Source organism: Canis lupus, chromosome 17 (assembly GCF_011100685.1).
Source record: "Canis lupus familiaris isolate Mischka breed German Shepherd chromosome 17, alternate assembly UU_Cfam_GSD_1.0, whole genome shotgun sequence".
In the NCBI taxonomy this organism is placed as follows: Eukaryota; Metazoa; Chordata; class Mammalia; order Carnivora; family Canidae; genus Canis; species Canis lupus.
This window is the reverse complement of record NC_049238.1, coordinates 63,290,710-63,316,428: the sequence shown is the minus strand read 5'-3', so window position 1 is coordinate 63,316,428 and position 25,719 is coordinate 63,290,710. Positions and strand designations below refer to the sequence as shown.

The 25,719-nt window shown below is 42.4% G+C and overlaps 1 protein-coding gene and 2 long non-coding RNA genes across 33 annotated transcripts in view; 2 read left to right on the top strand and 1 right to left on the bottom strand.

Annotated features, from left to right (window-relative positions):
- LOC119864006 overlaps positions 1–3,473 on the bottom strand; it is a 28,840-nt gene extending 25,367 nt beyond the window's left edge. Inside the window, exon 1 of one of the 2 annotated variants that reach the window (XR_005372790.1) lies at positions 3,303–3,473. This is a non-coding gene — a long non-coding RNA (uncharacterized LOC119864006). The remainder of the gene's footprint in view (positions 1–3,302) is intronic. The other variant, XR_005372789.1, reaches the window with a different exon arrangement.
- Positions 1–25,719, top strand: part of LRIG2 (leucine rich repeats and immunoglobulin like domains 2) — a 153,660-nt gene that overhangs the window by 51,518 nt on the left and 76,423 nt on the right. For 16 of the 30 annotated variants that reach the window (XM_038562305.1, XM_038562308.1, XM_038562301.1 and 13 more), the window contains 3 exons: positions 7,917–8,040; positions 11,849–12,276; positions 12,720–12,831. The exons of 1 other annotated variant lie outside the window; for it this stretch is intronic. In XM_038562305.1, coding sequence (XP_038418233.1) covers positions 12,123–12,276; positions 12,720–12,831 — 266 coding nt within the window. In that variant the 5' untranslated portion in view covers positions 7,917–8,040; positions 11,849–12,122. The remainder of the gene's footprint in view (positions 1–7,916; positions 8,041–11,848; positions 12,277–12,719; positions 12,832–25,719) is intronic. 13 more of the 30 variants (XM_038562311.1, XM_038562322.1, XM_038562321.1 and 10 more) reach the window with 3 other exon arrangements.
- LOC119877184 lies at positions 21,906–24,491 on the top strand. The gene is made up of 2 exons (XR_005372794.1): positions 21,906–24,059; positions 24,157–24,491. It is a non-coding gene; the product is annotated as an uncharacterized LOC119877184 (long non-coding RNA).

The window sequence follows — 25,719 nt, the reverse complement described above, 5'->3', positions numbered from 1 at the left end:
CCAGGCCTGTTATTCAGATCCTGGCCTCTCATAGGGCTTTATAAACTGCAAAGCAGAAAGAAGAGTATCTGGTTGTTTTGACACCAGGCAGACATAGGGCCCCAGGCTGTGAATTTCTCTGACCTTTCTAAACTGTGCTGAATTCCAGAGGAGAGCTCTGTTTTTCTAGGTGGAAGTTAGGTAAACTTTTTCAGGAGCACGCCCCAGGCAACAGGCTTGGGTGGGGGCTGGGGATGACCCTCCGTAAGTCCTTCCCATCATTTGCTTAGCATCAAGGAGCCAGCATATCTAACTCTGCCTAGCTGTAGCTTTCCTAAGGCCACATGCTTACACACTGAAATTCTTTGGTGTTGACTCTGTCTTCTTCTCTAGACACAGGGGAGGAGAGAAGGCTTCCCAGGTCTGATAGAGTGGTATCCCATGCTGGGCACTGGGTGAGGGATCTTGCTTACATGAATGTATACATTAACTTGTGGGACAGTGGGGCTGTCTTAATTGGACTAGCAGCCTTCAGAAAGGGGGCAGTGAGCACACATGCCAGTGGTCATCATCAGAAGGTTCTCTCGTGGGTTGCCTGGGTGGCTCAGGAGTGTAAGCATCTGACTGCACTCAGGTCATGCCCTTAGCATCCCCGAACAAGACTCACCATGGGCTCCCTGCTCAGTGGGGAGTCTGCTTCTCCCTCTGCCCCTCACCCCACTTGTGCTTTCGCTCTCTCTCAAATAAATGAATAAAATCTTTTTAAAAAATTACAAAAAAATGAAACTCCAAAAAAAAAAAAAAAGGTTCTCTCATTTCTTATTCAGAAAATAAAGAAGTAGGTATTCGACAGAAAGAAATGGGTAGACGGAAGTATACATACATATAAACCCACTATATATGGCTTATACATACATAAATTACATTTTTATCTGTGGCACATAGTTTAAATTTTACATTAGGGATGCAAAATTTAAAAAAAGAAAGAGTTGAGATGTTATCCCAGACACTGGAAATAAGAAAATTGCAGTTAACCTACCCAACAGATACTTTACTTTGTGGGGATTTGAGAGCTCATAATATGCTTAAATCAAGTGTCACATATAAATCACAAGTGAGCTGTTTCTCAATCCATTATTTCCTTCCTTCCCTAGTTGAAAAATTACACATGCAATTTACTAATCATTCTCATTGTGAAAGAGCCCCACAGTACAGAGCCAAGATCCCTGCGGCATTCACTCTGCCCGCCTCCCAGCCTCTAGTTCCCTGACCTCTCACCAGAGGGAAATAACCACAGTGATCATTCTGATGTGTATTCTGACCACTTTTAAATTAAAATTGCATTATTGCTAACTATAAGTTGTTGCCTTAAGGAAAACGAGCCTGGAAAGAGAATAAGGGGAAAATGGGATCCAGTAAGACAACAAAATATTTTAGGCAAGACGCTTTTCAAAATGCAACGGGCAGAACTGGAAGTGGAACCGTGTGTGATTTCCAGTTCAGGGCATCTGGCCACCTCCACCTTGGTAAATACTGCTGATTGACTGGCTCTGGCCGGCCTGCCAGACAGCCAAACACAGGAGACCTGACAAATCGCTAGCATCCTTCGCTCCTTTATTTTGATTCCTTATACTCATCTGTCTCCTGTCCCCTGATAACGGCTAGGAAGAAGAGTTTCTCTTACATACAGTAGCAAGGACATATTTTCTCTCCTCTTTCCTTTCTAAAGGACAATGTCAAGGACATGTCCAGGCCAGGTCAAAGAATGTTACATCAGAGATACTGCTGCTATATTTACCCCCACTTGCCTTTCAAGCAGAGCAATTTATATGATGAAAAACAGCAGAGACAGGCTGTCCCGGTATCTTCAGAGAAGAAAAACATTGAAATGTTAAAGCTGTGGATGATTTCATGTTGCAGTACATTTCTCTGGGGGCAAAATTTCTTTCCCTCTTTCTTTTCACTTTTAAAAATTCTAAGGACAGAGTTAATGAGACTTACTACTTCACCCCAGGCTTAGAGACCAACAGTTGCTATTCATGGTTTAATCCATTCCAGGCTGTCACAGTAGCCTTGAGACAAGAGAGACTAAAAGAAAGACAAGCAGAATCACCCCTGGGTTGACTTTGCTATGGAAGTTTCCATATGGCCTCTGTCGCACTGTCACCCCCACCCCCCACCGCCTCTATACCAGTTATTTTTATTCTCCAGACCTCAGTTTCCTGCTCAGTAAAATTGGAAGGATCAATTCTGTTTTGGGACGCCTGGGTGGCTCAGTTGTTGATTGTTTGCTTTTGGCTCAGGGCATGATCCTGGAGTCCTGAGGATCGAGTCCCACATCAGGCTCCCCATGGGAACCTGCTTCTCCCTTTGTCTGTGTCTCTGCCTCTCTCTGTGTATCTCTCATGAATAAAAAAAATAAAATCTTTAAAAAAATTAATTCACTTGGAGGAGGATTTTTAGGGGAATGTATATGAAGAGAGTCTTGGGGAAGAAAGGGTTTTTCAGCTTGATTCAATTCAGCAGTCATACAAGTACTGGCAGAGGGAACCACCCACTCAGACACTGTACCTACCTTAAGGAGCTAACAATCTGATTGCTGGTAGAAAACCAAATTTACAAAGAACCTTCCATGCCCAAGTTTCAGAGGAGAGAATGCTGGGGGAATTGGGAGAGGGTTACTGGAAACTGTTATGGGAGGGATGTCATCTGAGATGGGAGGGAACAAGAGGCTATTCCTAAGAGCGACTAAAGAATAAAGGAATGGGCCATCTGGCTGGCTTGATCAGTGGAGCGTGCTACTGTTAATCTCAGGGTTGTAAGTTCGAGCCCCACGTTGAGGGTAGAGATGACTTAAAGTCTTAAAAAAAAAAAAAAAGGATGACAATGGCAATGAGGAAGGAGGAGGTGGAGGAGGAAGAGAAAAAGATGAAGAAAGGAAGGCGCGGAGAAGCCAGAGCTCAGGATGAACTCAGGGAACAATGAGTACCGCAATCCGGCACGTGACACGGAGCACGGACGATAAGTTGGGTGCACACTGGAGAGGCTACAAAGTCCGTGCTTAATTCCGTAGGTGTCACAGACAGTTTAACTGAGGAGTGACATGATTGAAGTAGCGCTTTAGGGCGATTACCCTGGCAGCTGGTGGGGGGAGGGGCAGCTTAGAGGGATAGCAGGAGTTAGTGTTCTGCGAGGTGGTGGCGCTGCACTGCCAAGTGTTCCTTGTTCCTGGACCAGTCCCCTGCCCTGAATCTCTGAGCCTTTACTACTAGAGGAAGGTCTTCCCTCGCAAGCACCTACACACATCCAACAATTAGACTTACCCAGATCTGGTTTGGGCGGATCTCTCTTTGCCAAGCTGACTCCTGGCTCTACACCAGACAGTGGGCTTCCTGCAATCTGGGGGAAGTTCTCTTCTTTACACTCCTCCATGTGCCACCAACCCTGATGCCCTCTACACTATTGCCCGCTGGCAGCCTCACTTGGGGCAAAAAGATTGCTACTTGGCCTTTGGACCCAGACTGTACTTTCCCTCAGCTTTTGCTCCAGGGGTTTTCCAACATCAGCCAAAACATCCAGTTTGTCCAGGGGGTGAAAAAGGAACTAGTTGCTCGGCAGACGGGGGAGGAGGAGATATCCTGCATCACAGTGGAAGACCAGTTTGGGTTATGGTCCTTCGAAAAAATTTTAAGACAGCATTTGCTGAGCAGTGATTATAGTGTCAGGAATCCTGCACTTCAAGCGCATTATCCCATACACCCAGTTGGCAATCCTATGGGATAGTTACTATTATTTCACAGATGAGAAAACTGATGCACAATGTTTAATAATTTGATTAGTAACTTCTAACAAGTGACAGAGTCAGGATTTGAACAGTGTTCTTCTACTGTCAAAGTCCATTACCTTCGAGGTGCCTGGGTGGTTCATCGGTTAACATTTGACACACTCTCTCACACTCCTTTTAGGATTTTACTTATTTATTATTTGACAGAGAGAGAGAGAGCACAAGCAGGGGGAGTGGCAGGCAGAGGGAGAGGGAGAAGCAGGCTCCCCACTGAGCAGGGAGCCCGACACAAGGCACCATCCCAGGACCCTGGGATCATGACAGACGTTTAACTGACTGAGCCACCCAGGCACGCCTAAGCATTCAGCTCTTGATCTCAGCTCAGGTCTTGATCTCAGGGTTGTGAGTTCAAGCCCCGCACTGGGGCTGAGGTGTGGAACCTACTTAATAAAAGAAAATACATTTTTTTAAAAAAAGTTCATTACTTTAACCAGTGTGGTCTATTGGTTCTTCTGCATTATGAACACAGATATCCAGATCAACATATCTTCAATCTTTCAATCTATACCTTTTTCCTCCTACACAATGGCCCTGTTACTTGAATGTTTACTAAGGAGCTGATCCCTTTGGATTAAGACCTTGTTAGTGGAGATTAAATTGCAAAGACCTAAATTTCACTGCTACATAGCTCTCAAGGGTACATCTCAGTGCTTTGAAAGGTTTCAACCTGCCAGACAAATATCCTTTATTGATTAATTCAATTTCCTATAAGCCAATCAGGCCTGGGGCACCTGGGTGGTTCAGTCGGTTAAGCATCTGCCTTTGGCTCAGGCCATGATCCTGGAGTCCCTGGATCCAGCCCAGAGTTGGGTCCCTGCTCAGCAGGGAATCTGCTTCTCCCTTTCCCTCTACCCCTCTCCACCTCATGCTCTCTCTCACTAGCTCACTCTGTCTCTCAAATAAGATCTTAAAAAAAAAAAAAAAAAGACAATCAGGCCTATTATACTGAGTTGATGGGACACCAGATAAAAACAAGGAATCTGAGTAGCCTGAAAAGAATTCACAATTTCTATTAGACTCCTTTGAAATGGAGAGAACAGCTCTCTCAGACCCCTTTGGAGACTTCAGGGTAATGAGGGTGGGGGTAGGAATAGTAAAAGTCCTGGACCCCTGTTGGAAAACCCTGCTCTGATCTTTTATGGTAGAATGCATTTTTAGAGAGCTCTGTTTGATGGTAAGGGAAGAGAGCAGAGCACCTGAGGAATGGGGGTGAGAAAGGAAGATGAGAGAGAAAGAGAGAGAGAGAGAGAGAGAGAGGGTCAGAGAGCCTTTCTGGTTATTCTCTTGTTGTGACAATGCTTGTAGCTTTAGCTAATTAACTAAATTAGAGCCAGCTTTGGTTTAGTTGGGACAGCATCCAGGGAAAGATCATGGATTCTGAAGAGAGACACATTTGTACTTCAATTATTGCTTTTTTTCACTACCTGGCCTAACTTCTGAATCTCATGGAACAAAATAATTACTTTTTAGGATTGTTACATATGAGATAGGATATGTTTTTTTTTTTTTTTAATATATTTTCTGGTATTGGAGCGCCTGGGTGATTCAGTAGGTTAAATGCTGACTCTGGATTTTGGCTCAGGTCATGATCTCAGGGTCGTGAGATCAAGCCCCATGTCTGGCTCTGTGCTCAGTATGGAATCTGCTTGTCCCTCTCCCTCTGGTCCTCTCACTCTCTCTGCCGGTCTAAAAAATACAAGTAAAAATTTAAAAATATCCTAGTATTAATAGGCATTGAATAAAGGCCATTTAGTAAAAGTCTTGAGAACTATCATTTTTTACTGATTTAAGAGGTTTCAGAGTCAGACAACTTGCATAATTCAGACTTTCTTATGAATTTTAAGTCTATTATTTCTAAGAAGTAATGGTTGAAATAAACTACAAAGACCTTAGATATTTTTAGTAGATGAATGGCTGCCAAACAGAAGAGCAAGACCTTAATGAATGTGCTGATCCTCAGGAAGACAAATGTTGAGGAAGATGCCAAATTGTTAGAATTTTTCATATAGCTTTTCTAACACCATCTGGATCAGTTGCAGACTGAGAAATAATTATTTTCCACATCAAGATCACTGAGGACATACTAATTGGCATTATTTCAAGTTAGATCTTCAGACAGTTTTTGTTTATTCCTGTGTGTAGAGTCCTCGTTCCAAGATGTGCTGGGTTGGAGGCTTGATATTTCAAGGGTCTAGTTTTAGCTCCCTGGCTTCTTCCTGACTTTCCTGTTGTGTTTTGTTTTGTCGCCTGAGACCAGATGCTGAGACCTGGCAGCAGGGTCCTATCCAAACAAATGGCCCTATCTCTCCAATCTCTCCAGGGAATGTAGGGAGGAAAGCAAGAGGAGGAGAGGCTGTCTCTCTAGTACTATTATGAGGGCCTCTTAAGCTAGTCTATGGAGTCGGGGGAGGGAAGGGGCTGTTTTTTAATTTTTTTTTAAGCATCTCAAAGTAATGACAACATTGACATAGTGGATATTCTTGTTGGATTTCTGAGTTCAAATAATTCCAAAAAGTGTAACTTAAAACAACCTACCACTATTGTAACCATTTTAAAAACTCAAAGAATGAGCAAGATAGGTGTGTGCTCTCTCTCTTTCCTGCCCTGCATGAGGTCTGTCGCTTTGGAAACTGGTTTGGGCAGGTAGGGATTGATGGGTACCTTTCTCTCTCTGGTTCAGGTGTATTCAGAGACAGGAGTTGAAAATCAGTGTATAGTTAGCAGATTTCCCAGAATTAGGAGCTCTGCACATTAATGTTAGGAAATAGTGAGATCATCCCCTGTTTCCTGGAGGGTCTCTGCCTGAGACCTCCTTCTCCTTTTATTCACCTGGTTGGAATCAGCTCAGCCATCCCCTCCTTAGGGAAGCCTTTCTTATCACTTCTTTCTTCACCGGTCTGGGTTAAATATAGGCTTCAACTTCCTTCTCATGAAGCCTTAACTTCTGTGTAGCATTGTAATGGACTGCTTACAAGCTGATTGCTTTGCCAGAGCATGTTTCTTAGGAGATTTTTTCACCCCATCTATAGAAAGTAGCACAAAACCTGGTATATAATAATAATTTAGTATATTACTAAATATCGGTTTGCTTATGGAAGGAGGGAAAGAAAGAAGGAAGGAAGAGGGAGAGGGAGGGAGGGATGGAGGAAGGGAGGAAGAAAGGAGAAGGAAATCCCATCCATGCCCCTCCTGACTCCCTCTACCCCACTTCTCACCCCTACCACCTATCCAGCTCCACCTAATGAGAGGACCAGTCTACCTCAGTTACCAGCAGGGAGCAGCAGTAGAGGTCCCTGAGCACTATAAATAAATAAATAAATAAATAAATAAATAAATAAATAAATAAATAAAGTCTGCATTTTGGATTCCTAATTCACCCAAATTTCTCCATTTGCTAGGTGTCATTGGTCTGGCATCAAGTAATTGAGAATGGCAGAGAGCCCACACAAAAACAAGCAAGATGATTATGTGCCAAAATAGCATATTTTAAAGACGATCCTGTTCCAATCAAAGGTTCTGTTCTGAGTGGAATCTAGCTCCATGCAGGAAAACTTGAGAGTTCTAGCCCCAGTTTTGATGCCAGTGATGACCTGGAGCCTTGTCTTTTGTTTTAATTTGTTCATCTATAAAATGATTCTGTGTTTAAAAATGAGTTGTGAGCCATTAGCAGGTTGTGTTATCAATTTAGTGGGTTGCACTTGGTCCGCTTTCAAATTGGAACCATTGAAAGGTTGTGGTAAGGTTGGGATGGTTTCCTGAAACTCGGTTTGGTTATACTTTGTGCATGTGGTTACTAGTTCAGCATATAAATGTACTTCTTACTGTGTTGTCAGGGTCAAAGATTTTGAAAGAATTGGGTTGATGAAAAATGAGGCCCTTCTTTTTTTTTTTTTTTAAGATTTATTTATTTATTCATTCAGAGAGAGTGAGAGAGAGGCAGAGGGAGAAGCAGGCTCCATGCAGGAAGCCCGATGTGGGACTCGATCCTGGGTCTCCAGGATCACACCCCGGGCTGCAGGCGGCGCTAAACCGCTGCACCACCGGGGCTGCCCAGATGAGGCCCTTCTATTTTTAATGCGTGTGAATTTGGCAGGTGCACTGCAGTGAAACCACCTAAAATAGAGGGGAAAGAGGGACTGGCAAGAATTAAAGAGAGATCATTTGGAACAGCACGCAAACTCCAGAACAGGAAGAGCTGACATGAGAGCTCTGGAAAGGTACAAAATAAAATCCTTGGTTGTGGGAGGGGTGGTGGTGGCAGCTCATTCAGTTAAGTGTCTGCCTTGGGCTCAAGTCATGATCCTGGGATCCTGGGATGGAGCCCCACATGGGGCGCCCTGCTCAGTGGGGAGTCTGCTTCTTCCTCTCCCCCTGGTTGTGCTCGCTCTGTCTCAAATAAATAAATAAGACCTTAAAAAAAAAAAAAAGAAATCCATCAGAAAATTGTGTGGTTTGGCTCTTTCCCACCTTCCTTCCCATCCTTAAATCTTTGTCTGTTGCCTTTTCTCTATTAATTTGGAAGAACATTGGCATTTTCATGAGCTGTTCCCTTCAGCCCCACCCTTAATTTTCTCTGTTTGTGTATAACTCCTCTGTCCACTTCCTCTCCGTCCCAGCCCGGTGCACGCACATATGTGTGCAGGCACTGGGTCTAATCACTGCTGGTTGTCTGGCTCACACCTCTTTCTATTCATCTTTGGTGGTCTGCCGCATGTACCCTACACACTCTTAGAGCCAAGAAGTATGTGTTGGAATGTGGGGTCCAGGGGGTGTGGATAAAGGGGTGAGATGTGGGGATCCCTGGGTGGCGCAGCGGTTTGGCGTCTGCCTTTGGCCCAGGGCGCGATCCTGGAGACCCGGGATCGAATCCCACGTCAGGCTCCCTGCATGGAGCCTGCTTCTCCCTCTGCCTGTGTCTCCGCCTCTCTCTCTCTCTCTCTCTCTCTCTCTCTCTCTCTCTCTCTCGAATAAATAAATAGGGATTCCTGGGTGGCGCAGCAGTTTGGCGCCTGCCTTTGGCTCAGGGCGTGATCCTGGAGACCCGGGATCGAGTCCCACGTTGGGCTCCCTGTGCATGGAGCCTGCTTCTCCCTCTGCCTGTGTCTCTGCCTCTCTCTCTCTGTGTGACTATCATAAATAAATAAAAATGTAAAAAAAGGGGGGGGGGTGAAATGTTTCTCTGAAGGAACCTGAACCTTCCCAAGGAGGCAGAGCTGTATAAATTAAAAACATATATTTTAATCCCAAACATTGTTTCAATTTACATTAAGAGAAGTTATAAAACTTTATTATTATTAGTTTTAGTCAAAGGAGATCCTGAGCTTTAAAAGCTTGAGCTTGCGGATGCCTGGGTTGTTAAGCATCTGCCTTTGGCTCAGATCATAATCCCGGTGTCCTAGGATGGAGTCCCACATTGGGCTCCCTGCTCAAGGTAGCCTGCTTCTCCCTCTCCCTCTGCCTGTGCCTCCCTCTGCTTGTGCTTCCTCTCTCTCTCTCTCTCTGTTAAGTAAATAAATAAATAAAATCTTTTTTAAAAATAAAAGCTTGAGCTTGAAACAGAGACAGGTGATTGGAGTTGGTGAGTAATGGGAAGTGCTGCTGACTCCGTTGAGCAGTGATTCTCCAGCCTGGAGAGACCAGCCTTGGGGAAGAGAGATGGAAATGCTTCCTTGAAACCCTGCTACAGAGTAACTTATGGGAAAGGTTTGGACCTAAGAGCAGGGACAGTCTGATTTCTACAGTCCCTCCTAGTTATCAGATTCATAAAATCTAAGATTTTTATGATTTAATGAACAAATGAGTAGTGATAGGAGATTTTAGTGGGTATCTACACTTCTGTTATTGGGGGAGTCCAGCCTGAGGACAAAGAGACTGAAGACCTTCGTGTACAACCCTACGCTCCCTACTCTAGCTACAAATGCTCCTGGGCAGTGGTTAACACAAACTCATCAAAGAATGGGCTGTCCTCAAGGCCTGTGTTGGGAAAAGATGTTATGAACCATGCGTCTCGATTCTTTTGGCAAGCTCTGAGTTGCCGCCAGAAAGTAGAGGTCAGTAGGCTAAATGCTAGCATTCCAGGGTTCTAGTCCTTTGCAACTAACCTATCAAATGACCTTTGACATCGGGCTTGACCGCCCAGATTCTCATTCTTCCTTTTCTGTTGAGTGAGTATTCAGATAAATAATGGCTTCCATTGCCAAACATTTCTTAAGGTAACACACATAAACTAAAAGTAGTGATAGTAGTAGAAAAAGAAGTAGAAATAGAAGAAGCAGTAAATATTACTCCCATTTTGTAAATTAGAGAGCTAAGGCACAGAGGGGTTAAGTACTATGCATGCCCAAGGGTATTCAGGTATTTGTGTATGTGGCTGAGTCTGCAAGCGCCAGAGGCTATGTGACTGGGAGGTGAGTAACTGGTGTTGGTTGCTGGAAACTGGGTGGAAGTCACTAAATGGGAAGACTGGTCTGACTCTGCCCTGGAGGAGTCTTGAAGTGATGCTGATTCACAGCCCTGTGAGATACCCCCTCCGGAAATGACTGGCTGGAGCTACAGTCCTCAAACATTTTTGCTTCTATATCTTTTTAAGAGTCATGAAAAACCATGTACCCTCTTGTATATTTAAAGTTGGCATCTAACATTTTTGTCATTAGCTGCAAGAGTTGTAAAAGTTGTAAAACATAGTGATTGGCCTTTTGTAAATATTAATAAGACTATGAAATCACTCTTTTTAATGCATCTAAATGATTCATATTAATATCAATTACTTGATATTATCCTCATTGATTTAGTTAATTCATGATGAAATTCTCTAAATTGGAAGTTTCATATTTCTTTTTTTCTTTGAAATCATATTTCGATTCTCTTCTATGTAATCTTAAGATAATTTAGTGATTGAAAGCATTTTATTGGTCCTCTATTATACATACTTTTCTGCAACGAAAATACATAAATCAAAACTCATTTAAAAAGTATTTCCTAAAAAAATAAATAAATAAATAAATAAATAAATAAATAAATAAAAATAAATAAAAAGTATTTCCTGGGCTCCTGGTTAACTCAGTCAGCTGAGCATCTGCCTTCGGCTCAGGTCATGATCTCAGGTCCTGGGATCAAGTCCTGCATCAGGCTCCCTGCTCAGCGCGGAGTCTTCTCCATCTGACCCTCCTCCCCACTCATGCTCTCTCTCTCTCTCTATCAAATATATAAATAAAATCATTTAAAAAAGAAAAAAAGTATTTTCAGTGACAGAAGGTTCTAATTGTTTAAAAATATTATGATTAGTAACATTTATCAAAATAACAGATTTATTACAAATTTTTATTTTTAAAAATATTTTATTTATTTAATTGTTTCACAGAGAGAGAGAAAGAGCACGCACAAGTAGGGGCAGCAAGAGAAGCAGACTCTCTGCTGAGCAGGGAGCCCAATGCGGAGCTTGATCCCAGGGACCCTGGTATCATGACCTGAGCTGAAGGCAGAAGCTTAGTCAACTGAGCCACCCAGGCGCTCCCAAGTTTTTATAATTAGTAAACACTGGTTCACTTCTTTTTAAAAAGATTTTATATATGTATTTATTTATTTAAGACAAAGAGAGAGAGAGAGAGCGCTCAAGTGGGAGGAGGAGCAGAAGGGGAGGAAGAGGGACAAACAGATTCCACACTGAACACAGAGCCCTACATGGGGCTGGATCTCAGGACCCTGAGATCTTTTTTTTTTTTTTTAAGATTTTATTTATTTATTTGAGAGAGAGACAGAGAGAGAGGGAGTATGAGTGGGAGGAGAGGCAGAGAGTGAGGGAGGAGCAGACTTCCTGCTGAACTCCATCCCAGGACCCTAAGATCATGACCTGAGCCAAAGGCAGACACCTAACTGACTGAGCCACCCAGATGCTGCAACATTAGTTCACTTATTAAGAAGTGAAGTTTTATTGGAGATTTGTCTCTTAAGGAGATGGAAAGGGTGGGGAGGTCTTTATGTTTCCTTGATTCGAATAATTATGGAATTATCTCTTTAATATCCTAGAGATTTTTATACCTTAGAGCAATGCACCATTTACCAGCATAGAAAAGAAGGAGCGGTAAACTTTTTTAAGTGGGAAGTGGAAGAAGGCAATGGAGCGAGAAAAAGGCGGGAAAAGTATACCAGGGCTGCAGATGCCCTCAGAGGCACACCTGTTTAGGGAAGACTATGAGCAGAAACTGAGGACCTGGAAATTGATTCCTTTGAAACGAACCACTCACCATCCTCTACCTTCTGGAAAGTATCTGCATATCTGAACTACCTGCATGTTAACCGCATGCCCCCCCGCCCCACATGCCAAGGGGAGAAACTGGATCAGATGGCAGTAACCAAGCACTGCTCTCTGTTCTCATTGCTCTCGACCTACAGCCTCTTCAAGGTCTTCCAGAGTCATTCTGGAGCTGCTGGGGGTAGCTTTCTTGTGCTCACAAGTGGGTCTTCCGGCTCTTCTGTGGTTTCTTCCATTTTGGTCCATCTTCTGTGTAGCAGACCTGCTAGCCCCTTAGCTTCCAGAACTAGTCGAGACAGTTCTGTATAAGAAACTGAGTTTCAGACCCCATCCCTGTGGGCTTCTTCTGGCTCAAACAGTGGCCCTCTGGGAGGAAAAGTGCCCCTCCCTAGGTCCCTCAGGGGGGACTTGGCTGGGAAAGCAGCTCCTACTGACAGTTCTTACAGGATTGGTGAAGCATATCATCCCATTTGGTCTCCCTTTTGGTTCTGGAGTGGTGATAAATGCCCTAAGCCAGCTGAAGGCCAGCTGTGAAAGGGGCCCCTGACCCCAGATTGCACTTTATATTTCAGCATTACCCCAATTTTCTTACACCAAAGACTCAAATGGCTTCTTTTCTTGGCCTTCCCCTTTGTCTCATTTTAGTGAACTCCTACTCACCCTTCAAATGTTGGTGTAACCCCTCCCTTCAGGACGCCTTCTCTTTTCTCCAGAGGCCTTGGGAGATTTTTGCTACCTCCATGCACTCACTATCTTGGTATGTATTTCTTACACATGTGTTAGTCTTTGTCTCCAGGTAAACTGTGGGCTTCTCGAGAACAAGGTCTAGCTTTATCAGAGACTAACACATCTTAGTGTCTGACATGGGGCATGGGCGGAACAGGTGCTCAAAGGATGTTTGTCAATTTGAATGGTGTGCCATTTGGACCAACTTCGAGAGGGAAAAGGATGGTAAAAGCACTGGTTTTGGCCTATGTCATAAATCGGGATAAGCAGAGGATGAGAAGTGTTCATTGATACTTTTCTCCATCTTGTTATGTTCTGGTGCATAAACAGAAATAAGTGGCTCTCCTTCAATTGCTGGACTTTGGATACCCGCCTCTCTTGGGGATAACCAGCTCATGCCACAGGGGCCTGTGACCTAGAGGTTCTGGAGTCTGGAGGATGCTGAGCAGGGGACCCAGACCTCTGGATACAAGCTGTTACACACAGCCGGGTTCTGTAGATAGTCTCCATCTCCCGCCCAGGGGTAAAGGAGGGGCCTACTGTGCTTCTCCTGCCAGTTGGGATGAAAGAAACAGTCAATGGAGAACCAGCTTATTATCTGAACTCAGCCCCATCCAAACAATGCTCTGGTTGATATATTGTCTGCTCCTTTTCCAAGGGGAGGTAACAGCAGTAGGCTGATCTGTGAGATCTCCTGGCCCAGATTTAGAAGGATCTGGACTTGCTATTCTAGGGGGAATTTTCCTAACAGGATTTTATACAAGCAAGCCCCTAACCCAGATCTATAACAGTATTCACTGCATTTGGTGTACAGCAGGGCTCCTGAAAACATGGTCCACTGCTGACAGCATTAAAATATCTTGGAAGTGTTAAGAATGCAAATTCTTGGGCCACACTCCAGGGCTCCTAAATCAGAACTCTGGGTGAGGCCCAGGAAACTGTTTTTAACAATCTATCAAGGTCATTTTTATGTATATGAAACTGCACACACACACAACACACACAGGGCCATCTACAGCTCCTGCAGCTGCTAATGCCACTTGGTCGTTTTCCAGTAGTTTCCCTTGGTAGGGCTCTGGGATTTGTTTTTCTCCACTGTGGACCTTGTTCATTTCCTGCTACTTCCAAGAGGTTGGGAGAGGAAAGAGAGCGAGAATGAAGGCAGGAGGGAGGGGCAAGGCGTTAGCTCAGGCAGTGGAGCTTTCAAGGATGAAAAGGAAAATGCTAGTGACAATGTTCCTTTGTGAGGAGTTAGCTTTATGTTGATGGAGCTGCAAGTCATTAGCAATCGGGGCCCAGGGTCGGAGTTGACCCGGTCATTCTCCGGGGCCAGATCGCCCTCTGCTGCCTGCTGATAAATAACACTCTGCGGCTCTGGAACTGCCAAGGAGAGGGGCAGTCTCAGGCTGGGGTGGGAGAGAGGACGTGACTAAGGCCAAGAGGTCACAATGTCACCACTCCAAACTAGGAGAGTCTTGTTACGATCTTGTTTGCAGGGAAGGAAGAAGTAGCCAAATCAGTGGGTGTTTCCAGGATCCATCCAACAAACAGTGGGGTTCTGCCAAGCTCTCCAGCAGCTCCCATGATTCCAAGCTCCCAGCTTGATTTGGCTCTGCTGTCACTTTACCCCTTCTTCCTCACCCTGACCTCACCTTGAAACGAAGGGGTGTTTAAAATCAGAGGAATACAAAAAAAAAAAGAGAGAAATTTTTGGTATGGAGGCATCTAGGGGTGGGTTCGTTAAGGCTCAGACTTTTTAAAAATCTCATCTTCTGAAAAAGAGTTGTGTCCTTTGTCTCGGTGAAAGCACCATGTCTTTCCGTCTTTACTCTCTTGCCAGGGAGCTCTCACTCCGCAGTTCTGGAGTGTCAGCCCTTCTTTACTGCCCCACTTTATTGCTGTTGGGAATTATGGTTCATGTGGGTCACCGGTGAAGAGAGCAAAGATTCATTCCCGGGATAAAAGCCCAGACACAGCAGTTGCTCCTGCCAACCAGGGGGCAGTGACCCATTTCCTCCTGGTTCTTGCTTTTGCCCCTTCTCAGCTCTGACTGGGGCTGGCCACTGTCACCTCTTCACCTCTTCACCCTCTACCCACCGCCCCCAGGACCTCTGCAGAATGTAGTACGACTCCCGCTGGGGAGATACTGGGGTCAGGTCTGTAAAATTACTTACACTACCCTAAAGACGCTAGGATGGAGTCGAGGAAGGGAAGTAAGGAGAAGGTGGGAAATTGGGGAGATGGAGAGAAGGAGGTGGAGATAGCAGTGTAACTGGGAGGGGATGAGAGCAGCAGTTAATGTTTTCAGAATGTTCCGGTGTCATGAAATATTCTAGCCTCTCCCCCAAACATCCTCATGTACAGAATGAGTCTTTCTATGTGATGCCAAGCCCCTTAACCAAAACAGGTATCATTTTTTTTTAATTTTTATTTTTCTAAAGATTTTATTTTATTTACTCATGAGAGATACAGAGTGAGAGAGAGAGGCAGAGACACAGGCAGAGGGAGAAGCAGGCTCCATGCAGGGAGCCTGATGTGGGACTCGATCCCTGGTCTCCAGGATCACGCCGTGGGCTGCAGGCGGTGCTAAACCGCTGTGCCACTGGGGCTGCCCAAAACAGGTATCTTTAGATAAAAATATGGTTGTTTGCTTGATTTTTGGTCTACATGGAACCAAATATCTGGATCTTTACATAACCACACTTAGATAATTTTACATATATGACTGCAGATATATGTCTGTTCTGTATTTGTATTAAAATCAAAGCACCAAAAAAAAAAATAAATAAAATAAAATCAAAGCACCTTTGGGGTGCCTGAGTGGCTCAGCTGGTTGTGTCTGCCTCTTGGTTTTGGCTCAGGTCATGATCTCAGGGTCATGAGATTGAGCCCCACATCCGGCGTCACACTCAGCGCAGAGTCTGCTTGGGAGCTCTTCCTCTCCCTCCACCCATCACCCTGCTTATGATTTTTTCTCTCAAATAAATAAACAAAATCTTTTAAAAATAAAATAAGATCAGAGCACCCTTACTTATAGGTATAAAACAAATAAGACCTGAAGATACAATGTACAGCACAGGGAATACAGTTAATATGTAAAAACGTTATATGATGATAGATGGTAGCTAGATTTAGTGTGATCAGATCCTAACGTATATAAATGTTGAATTAGTATGTTGTACACATGTGTATGTGTACTAATGTGTATGTTATACACATTAGTATAATACTAATATAGTATTATATGTCAACTACACTTAATAATTAAAAATGTTTTTTAAAAATCAGAGCACCTTTATACGGCCTTGTGATTATGATAATTGAAAGACAATTTCATCTCTCATAACTAACCTACTTGATTGCCTTCATTGTGAGCAGAATTGCATCCCTGGTGAATTTTGTGCCTGAAGTTGGATTATAACTCCAAGAAAAAGGGACAAAATCATAGATACCTTGGCTGCAAACACAGGCAGGCCTGGGGATAAGGAGAATTGTATTTAATGGAGGGTGTGATTGTGACAGGGTATGGTGAGAGATGTTAATTAGACCTATTGTGATGATCATTTTGCAATATATACAAATATCAAATAATTATGTCATACACCTGAAACCAAAATCATATTACATGTTGATTGTATCTCAATTAAAAAAAAAAGAGGGTGTGAGTAGCTACATAATTGGCTGGACTCAATGCAAAATGAAAATGGAGGGCTTCTTGTTCGAAAATGAAGAATGTCAAGATGGCAGCAGCAGAACATTAAGTATGAGGCCCTTTGTTAAGCATGGGAGACTGTGTGATGTATGTATCTCATGGAGCCAGCTCCGGTGGAGGGATGGAATAGACTAACAAATTCAAGGAGCAGTGATACGTCTCTGCCAGTTTAAATTTCCATCCATTTCAGTGTCATTCCTTCTGCCATCCTCAAGGTGTCTGGCAGGCTTTTTTTGACACCTGCTTGCTGGTCCTAGCTGTACTTTGGGGAGGGAAGGATGGAGTCTGTCCAAGTTGGGAAGACAGCTGGGGGAAAGCAACAATAGTACTGGGGAGGAGCCTGTCCCCAGATGGCGTTAGGTGGCCTCTGGGCCATGCAGAAGCACCAGTGGTGGCAAATGTACTTGGGGAGAAAACCTACAAATGCCAGGGTCATGTTGACTTTCTTCCACAAACAAGGAAAAGGAGGAATCCAATGAGACTTACAATGAGAATCACCTTCTCATGTTTCGGAGAATACAACTTGAAGTCATTGAAATGTGTATGTTGAAGGGATGCCTGGGTGGCTCGGTGGTTGAGCATCTGGCTTTGGCTTAGGTCATGCCGGAGTCCTGGGATCGAGTCCTGCATCGAGCTCCCGGCAGGGAGCCTGCTTCTCCCTCTGCCTGTGTCTCTGCTTCTTTCTCTGTATCTCTCATGCATAAATAAAATCTTAAAAAATATATGTGTATGTTGAAGAAATGTGACCTGATTTCTGTAGTCTTAAGCTAATGAAGTCTTAGGACACTTGCTTGCGTAGTCAGGCATAACTGGTATGACATGCTTTGTGGTTTGGGGTATAAATATAGTCTTACCTTTTAATTTTTCATTCATCACTTGAACCTCCAACTGTCTTTATTTATTTATTTTTATGATTATTTTTTAAGGTAATCCCTGTGCCCAGTGTGGGGCTTGAGCTCACGACGCTGAGGTCAAGAGTCACATGCTTTACTGACTGAGCCAGCCAGGTGCCCCACACACCCATCCACCCCTGTATTGTCCAGGAACAGGGAGCTTCTGTAGGTCTGGCAAGATCCTTGCTTGGGAGGAGAAACAGCAGCAATTGGTAACTCAGAGTGGGGGAGGAGATGATGTTATCTGTCCTTGGTGTTCCCTGAGGTTGAGAAAGCAGCCTCAAGTTCTACTTTACTTCCTTCCCTTCCTGGGCAGAATCAGTGCTATATTTGTGCACGAATGACCCAACTACATCCTTCCTGATTTCTTTCTTAGAATTAAGAAGTCCCACTTAGCATTCAAATCTCACTTTTCATGGACATCAGTCATAAAATATCAAGAACTAGGCAACGCACTGATGAAATTTAATATTAAGGAAGATAATAAAACATATTTAAATATGTTTAAAATGTGTATTTTCAAATATGTTTAAATTATGCATTTGAAATTTCTAAGTTTCAAGAATCAAAATTGCTGTTAAGACTGTTTAAAACAAGAATTGATTGTTGCTGCTGCTTCTTGCTAAGAGAGGTGATGAAATGTACGGAAATAACCGTACGAAAGAAATCTTTCTCTTGGTCCGATTCTCACAGGGGGTATTGAGGAAGGAGAAAGAAAAAGATTTCTAAGTGGCTCTGAGGGGTTGACTCTGGGGAAAATGCTTGCAGGTTAGCTGAGTACAGTTTGCAGAGAAGGGTTGAGGTTGAGTAGGGGATGAAGAGGTCAGGTGTTCTGTATGATAGGGTGAGGGGGAACAGAGTTTCTGGGAAGTCAAAGGAAGGGATAGCCTGAAAATTAAATAGGCAAGGAGGCTTTGGGGAAGAAAGGATGACCAAATTCAGTTTGTGTCGCGTTTCTGTAATGTAAATCCCTTCCCATCCCCACATCTTCAGTAAAGTCTGTTATACACACAGGTGCTTTGGGCCTACAATTAATAAAACAGCACATAATACTTGCTGTGTACCATATACTATTGTAAGAACTTTACATAGACAAATTTCTTTAACCCTCATAATAACCTTAGGAAGTTGGTACTATAATTGCTCTTTTATTTAAATTGAAGCATAGTCGACATATGATATATTAGTTTCAGGTTACAACATAGTGACTTGACATTTATAGACATTACAAAATGTTCTCCATGATAGGTGTCACCATCTGTCACCATACAACCGTCTTACAACATTATTGACTGTGTTCTCTATACTCTGCTTTTCATCTCTGTGACTTACTTATTATATAACTGGAAATTCATACCTTTTAACCCCCTTCACCTATTTAGTCCACCACTACCCCGCTCCCCTTTCACAATCAGTAGCTTGTTCTTTGTATTGATAAGTCTGTTTCTGTTTTGTTTGCTCATTTGTTTTGTTTTTTAGATTCTACATATAAGTGAAATCATATGGTATTTGTCTCTCTGACTGACTTTATTTCACTTAGCATAATACCCTCTAGATCCATCCATGTTGATGCAAATGGCAAGATTGTGTTCTTTTTTTTGTGCCTGAGTAATACTCCATTGTATATCTACATATCTATACACACCCACACACCACATCTTCTTTATCCATCCATCTCTGGATGGATACTTGGGCTGCTTCCATATCTTGGCTATTGTAAATAATGTTGCAGTAAGCATAGCATATATCTTTTCTAATTAGTGTTTTCATTTTCTTTGGGTAAACACCCAGTAGTGGAATTACTGCATCATATGGTAATTTTATTTTCAATTCTGGGGGGAACGTCCACCAGCTTGCATTCTCACCAACAGTGCACAAGGGTTCCTTCTTCTCTTTATCTTTGCCAAGATTTCTTCCTTGTGTTTTTGATTTTTAACCATTCTGATAGGTGTGAGGTATTGTCTCACTGTGGTTTTGATTTGCATTTCTCTTATGATGAGTGATGTTGAGCATCTTTTCCTGTGTCTGTTGGCCATCTGTCTGTCTTCTTTGGAGAAATGTCTGTTCATGTATTCTGCCTGTTTTTAGCTGGATTATTTGGTTTTTTGGTGTTGACTTCTTTATTATTTTGGATATTAACCCTTTATCTGATATATCATTAGCAAATATATTCTCCCATTTGGTAGATTGCCTTTTTGTTTTGTTGATGGTTTCTTTTGCTATATAGTCCCAATAGTTTATTTTGCTTTTGTTTCCCTTGCCAAGGGAAGCATATCTAGAAAAAAAAATTTTTTTAAAGATTTTATTTGTTTATTCATGAGAAACACAGAAAGAGAGAGAGAGAGAGAGGCAGAGACATAGGCAGAGGGAGAACAGGCTCCATGCAGGAACCTTGATGTGGGACTTGATCCCATGATCCTCAGATCAGGCCCTGAGCCGAAGGCAGATGCTTAACCACTAAGCCGCCAGGGGTCCCTAGAAAAATGTTTCTGTGGCTGATGATAAGAGATTACTGTCTGTGCTTTTTTCTAGGAATTTAATTTTTAGTTATTTTATTTACTTATTTTTTCTTCTAGGCATTTAATAGTTTCGGTCTCACATTTAGTCTTCAATCCATTTTGAGTTTATTTTTGGATATAGTGTAAGCAAGTAGTCCAGTTTCATTCTTTTCCATGTAGCTGATGGGTTTTCTCAACATCATTTGTTGAAGAGACTTTTTCCCATTGTATACTCTTTGCCTCCTTTGTTGTAAATTAATTGACCATATAATCATGGGTTTATTTCTAGGCTCTCTAATCTGTGACATGATCTATGTGTCCACTTTTGTATATCACATCTTCTTTATTCATTCATCTATTGATGAACACTTGGATTGCTTCCACATCTTGACTATTGTAAATAATGCTGCAATAAGCATAGCAGCATATCTATCTTTTTGCAGTAATATTTTTGTTTCCTTCAGGTAAGTACCCAGAAGTGGGATTACTGGATTGTGTGGTATTCTTACTCTTAATTTTTTTTTATGATTTTTTTTAAGATTTTATTTATTTATTCCTGAGAGACAGAGAGAGAGAGAGAGAGGCAGAGACACAGGCAGAGGGAGAAGCAGGCTCCATGAAGGGAGCCTGATGTGGGACTCGATCCCTGGTCTCCAGGATCAGGCCCTGGGCCAAAGGCAGGCTCTAAACCGCTCAGCCACCCAGGGATCCCCCTACTCTTAATTTTTTGAGGAACATTTATACTGTCTTCCATAATGGATGAATCAATTTACATTTCTACCAACAGTGCATGAGGGTTATTATTCCATTTTTATGAATGAAGAAACAAGAGGCAAAGAGGGTAATTTGCTTATAGTCATTCATGGTTAATATATTTTGAAATATCACTAGATATTAACATGCTATTATTTATTTAAATTCCAGTAATTAAAAAGTTATATATCAAATACTCAATGAATTAAATTTAAGTTATCAAGTTTATAATTAACGGAGAGATATAACAAGAAGAACTGTAGGCCAGGACTGATTTTTATTTATTTGTTTATTTTCTATTTTTCTTTTGCAAACTAAAGGAACACTGAGGTCAAAACTCTGATCACTTCAAAGTAAAAAGGGATTAGCATAGCAAGTGTAAAAACACAGCAAGTGAAAGGACTAAGAAAAATGCTAGGAAGAAATTGGATTTAGAGAGAATAAGGAGATGGTAAATAAACTTTATAAAAATGCCTTCCAAGGGGTCCTGGGTTGGCTCAGTTGGTAGAGTGCTGCGTTACCCTTGATCTTGGGATTGTGAGTTCAAGCCCCAGTTTGTGCATAAAGCCTACTTAAAATAAATTATAGAAAGATAGGACACCCTCACTCCAGTCTCTGGGCCCAGAGAGTTATGTTCTATAGTAGTAAAATGACTTGTGGATGGGATCATGGATCTACCAGCACTTTTCTATCTTTGAGCCTAAAGTTATACACATCTTAACTTTAAATATTCTTGAGAAGTTGTGGTGAAAATAAAAGAGTGTCAAGAGGCTGGAAAACATCATAAATTTCATAAATAAGAGAAGGGCAGATTTCAGAACCTAATACCAGGAAGTAGGATGTTGTTCACAGGGAAAAAAACCCAGAATAGCGTATTAAATAATTGATAAATAAATAATGTTGTTGACAGTTGGAATGAGTTTGAGTTTTCTAGGGATATTTTTTGTCAAGTTATCTATATTTTATTTTACGATAAAATTATCAGATATGTAAATTAGGGAGATGTAAGAGTTCCACTCGATCTTGATTTTAGCAAGAAATTTATAGAGTCTGTTGATGTCATTATGGAAATGATGAAAAATGTGACAAGATTCTAATATGATTTGCTGGGTTACATGGGTTAAATTGCTCATGTCAGTGCGAACTGATTCAAGACCTTTGATTCTGTCCTGCATGGTGGGTTTTTTTTTTTTAAAGATGTTATTTATTTATTCATGAGAGACAGAGAGAGAGGCAGAGACAGGCAGAGAGAGAAGCAAGCTCCCCGTGGGGAGCCTGATGCAGGACTCCATCCCAGGACCCTGGGATCATGACCTGAGCCAAAGGCAAATGCTCAACCACTGAGCCACCCAGGGGCCCCTCACATGATGTTTTTATCAAGACTTAAGAAAGCATATTCATTAAATTTTCAGATGACAAATTTGGGAACAATATTTAATGTATTAGATAACAGAGTCAGGATTCAAAATGACCTTGTTATTTTGGAATAATTACTCAAACCAACAAGAATATTATTGATCCTCCAGTTAAGTCTAGGACTAGATCGAACAGGTATGAGTTTTTGGATAATGGCTTGAAAGAAAGTCTTATGAAAAATGGTGGGGTGGCAGGGTGGTCTTCATTATTTTCAGTATAACTGTGAAAAACCAACCAACCAACCAACCAAAACAAAAAATTAAGAACTCTTCCCTGGGTAGCCACACCTGGAGCTCTGTATATGGTTTGGTATACCATTCTTTAGCAGGATCCTTTAAAAAACTGGGAGATATTCAGTGATAATAACATTGTGCAAGAGGCTTTGGTACACATTTTTTTGTTTGTTCTTGCAATAGTCTTGTGTGATATCTATTACTATCCTCATTTCACAAATAGGGAAACTAGGGCATAACAAGATTAAGCATTTGCCCAAATCATATAGCTGTAATTAGGACTTGAACATAGTCTGGCTGACTTCCCCACCCTTATGCTTAGCTACTACACATGCTATTTTTCAGAAGAATCACCATGTCAATATGGTCCCAAGTTAAACTGTGCCTTTACAGAAATGGTTAAAGAGTGTGGGTTTGTATTTTCAAATACTCTTAGTTTATTGTGGAAAGTGTGGCTCCAGAGAGCATGATTAGAGCAAAAAGGATGATCAATATCTGCTACACAATAAAGAAAAACTGTGTAATCATTAGAACTTTCCAAAAATGGAATGAGCTACTTAAAAAAAAAAAGTGTGTGTGTGTGTGTGTGTCCAGGTTGTGGGTGCTGGAATATGGCAGAGACCAGTTTCTTTCCTCAGGGAATTCTTGCCAGTGTTTCAGTTTCTTGCAAAATGTGTTCTGATAGCTAGCGATTCTCTCTGGATTCCTGCCAGACGTGATGCCATTTGAGTTGGGTCTACACTAGGTGGGAATTTGGACTGGTAAATCTAAGTGTGCAATTAACCCAATGATTCCTGTTTGTAAATATTTGGAGAGTTTGATATTTAAGATCTTATAAAAATGTTAGCTACACATACTAAAAAGAAACAGCTCACGTTACTGCTATCATCCTACCCACATCCCCTCCTCAGTGGCTCATAGCTGTTGTTCTTTTAACCGTTATTCAAATTGGACTGGGTTGTATGTCTTCACAGACATAGATGCAAGCATTCAGAGCAGTTTTATTTATTAAAGATAAAAACTGGAAATGGCTCCAATGTCCAACAGTAACAGATGGATAAACATAATGAGGTACATCCACACCATGGAGTATTGCTCAGCAGGCAAAAGGAATGAAATGTGGAGACACACAATAATACGATGGTTCTCAGAATAATTATATTGTGTGGAAGAAGCTACACAAACAAAGAGTTCCTGTTGTGCTGTTTACTACTTAATTATTCACGAAGACAAAAAGTCCTGGCTGTCTTGAGCCCAGAAATTAATGGATTTGGAAAAAATTTTCAAAATGCTTGCATAGAGAACAGAAAAGGCTGCTTTATGAAGCTGCACAGAGGTGGCCTAGTTACTGAGAGCCTCAAGGCTGAGCTGTAAGCTCTCTCAAAGCTTTCCTCACAGCCTTTTTCCCTTGGGGTCAAAGTCTTTGGGACTCAGCAGTAACCAGAGAGTGGCATTCTGCCTCTCTGGGATCAAATTAGAGGTCTTTAGTTTGAGAAATCTGGTTATTGTTCAGTTTTAATGACGTGTACTTAGTACCTGGAACATGCAAGGCACCAGAGAGGGTACTAGTTGTCTTTGCTGGCAGTTATAATCATCACCGTCACAGCTAACCTGTGCAAAGCGTTCTACTGGAGGACTTTAACTGCAGTATCCTCTTTAACCCTGACAGCCATCTATGACATGGATGTTATATTTAATCCTCATTTTATGGTTCAGGACGTTGAAGCTGGGAGGCGTTAGATATCTTCATCAAGGTAATAGAGCTAATGAGGGGTAGAGCTAGGATTTTAATCTAGGCAGCCTTCCTCCAGAACCAGGGTACTTAACTATCACTTTACATTGCCTCTCTAGGGATACTGAGATGAAAAAGATAACAGCCCCTGCTCTTGAATCTGGTGGGGGACACATTGAATGTGTCATGTGATAAGCACTATAACAAGAGTGTGTCCGTGGTACTACGAAAGGACTAAGGAAGGCCCCCTGCCCTGCCTCGGGGAAAATCGAAGTGGCATTGAAGTTGGACCTTGAAGGATAGGTGGGATCTGCTATGGAGAGAAGGGGGAAGGAGTATGGCAGACAAAGAGGAAGCTGCATATACAAAAGGCACTGGAAGATGAAACGTGAAAGCATATGAGACATCTGAAGCTAATGATGTACTTACTATATGTTGGCTAGTTGAATTTAAATAAAAAAAAAAAGGGATCCCTGGGTGGTGCAGCGGTTTGGCGCCTGCCTTTGGCCCAGGGCGCGATCCTGGAGACCCGGGATCAAATCCCACGTCGGGCTCCCGGTGCATGGAGCCTGCTTCTCCCTCTGCCTGTGTCTCTGCCTCTCTCTCTCTCTCTCTCTGTGACTATCATAAATAAGTAAAAATTAAAAAAAAAACAATAAATTAAAAAAAAAGAAAGCATATGAGATTTGGAGAAAAGCAAGTGGTTTGAAACAAGATGGTGGTACAGTGGGAGGTGAGTATGGAGGCAGCTTCGAGAGGCCTTGATGGGAGTAGAGGTGTCACAGGAAGTGGGTGAGCAGAGGAACAGGGTCAGAGCTGTGGCAGAGATGCGGGTTACCTCACCTCAACAAGTCAACAAGGAGAACCTAAGACCTTTGCCACAAATTCAAGAGACGCTAAGCTCAAACTGGTTATGACTTTGAAAGAAGAGGAGTTATTGCTGGGTTTGTTTATTGTTTATTTGCTTTTGCTCAGGCTGTTGGTTCTAGAAGGGGCAGGAAGTGCCTCAAGCAAAATACTTGCTGTTTCCCCTGTGAAACAGAAAGAAACACCAGGTACATTCGCTTGCCTGGTGTTATTTTTACCCACGTAGGGAGAGTACCCTGTTGGAATGCTGTTAGTTGCAACTAACAGAAAAATCAAGTTGCGTAAGGAATGTGTCCGCTCATGATATTAGAAAGTCCAGAGGCAGCTGATTTAGGTGAGGCTGAGTCTAGCAGCAAAAACAATGCCTGTCCTTCTTCTCTGCTGTTTTCTTACTAAAGCTGACTGTGGGCTCCCAGGATGGCTAAACGCAGCTCCCAGGGCTACCTGCTTTCTTATTCACACTCAACAGCAAAGAGAGCTTCTTTGTCGTTGTCCAAGGGTCACCCTGATTACAACAGCTTTGGTCACATGCAGAGCAATCCTAGTGGAAGTGGATAAAATGCAACGATTACCTTAGCTTTCAGAGTCTACTTGCTTGAGACCTCAGTAGTCAGGAAAGGAGTCACCTTCCCTAGGGCTACACAGACCACCAAATGTAAATAAAACAGGACTACTGGAACAGCGAAAATGTCAATGAATAGCCATCTTTGCATTCAGGTGTCAGAGGTTCAGAGGACTGGCTCAGTTAAACCTTTGGTTTTCACATAACCTCATTCATTGTTGTTAGTGGCCCACGCAAACTTCATGCTCCTGGC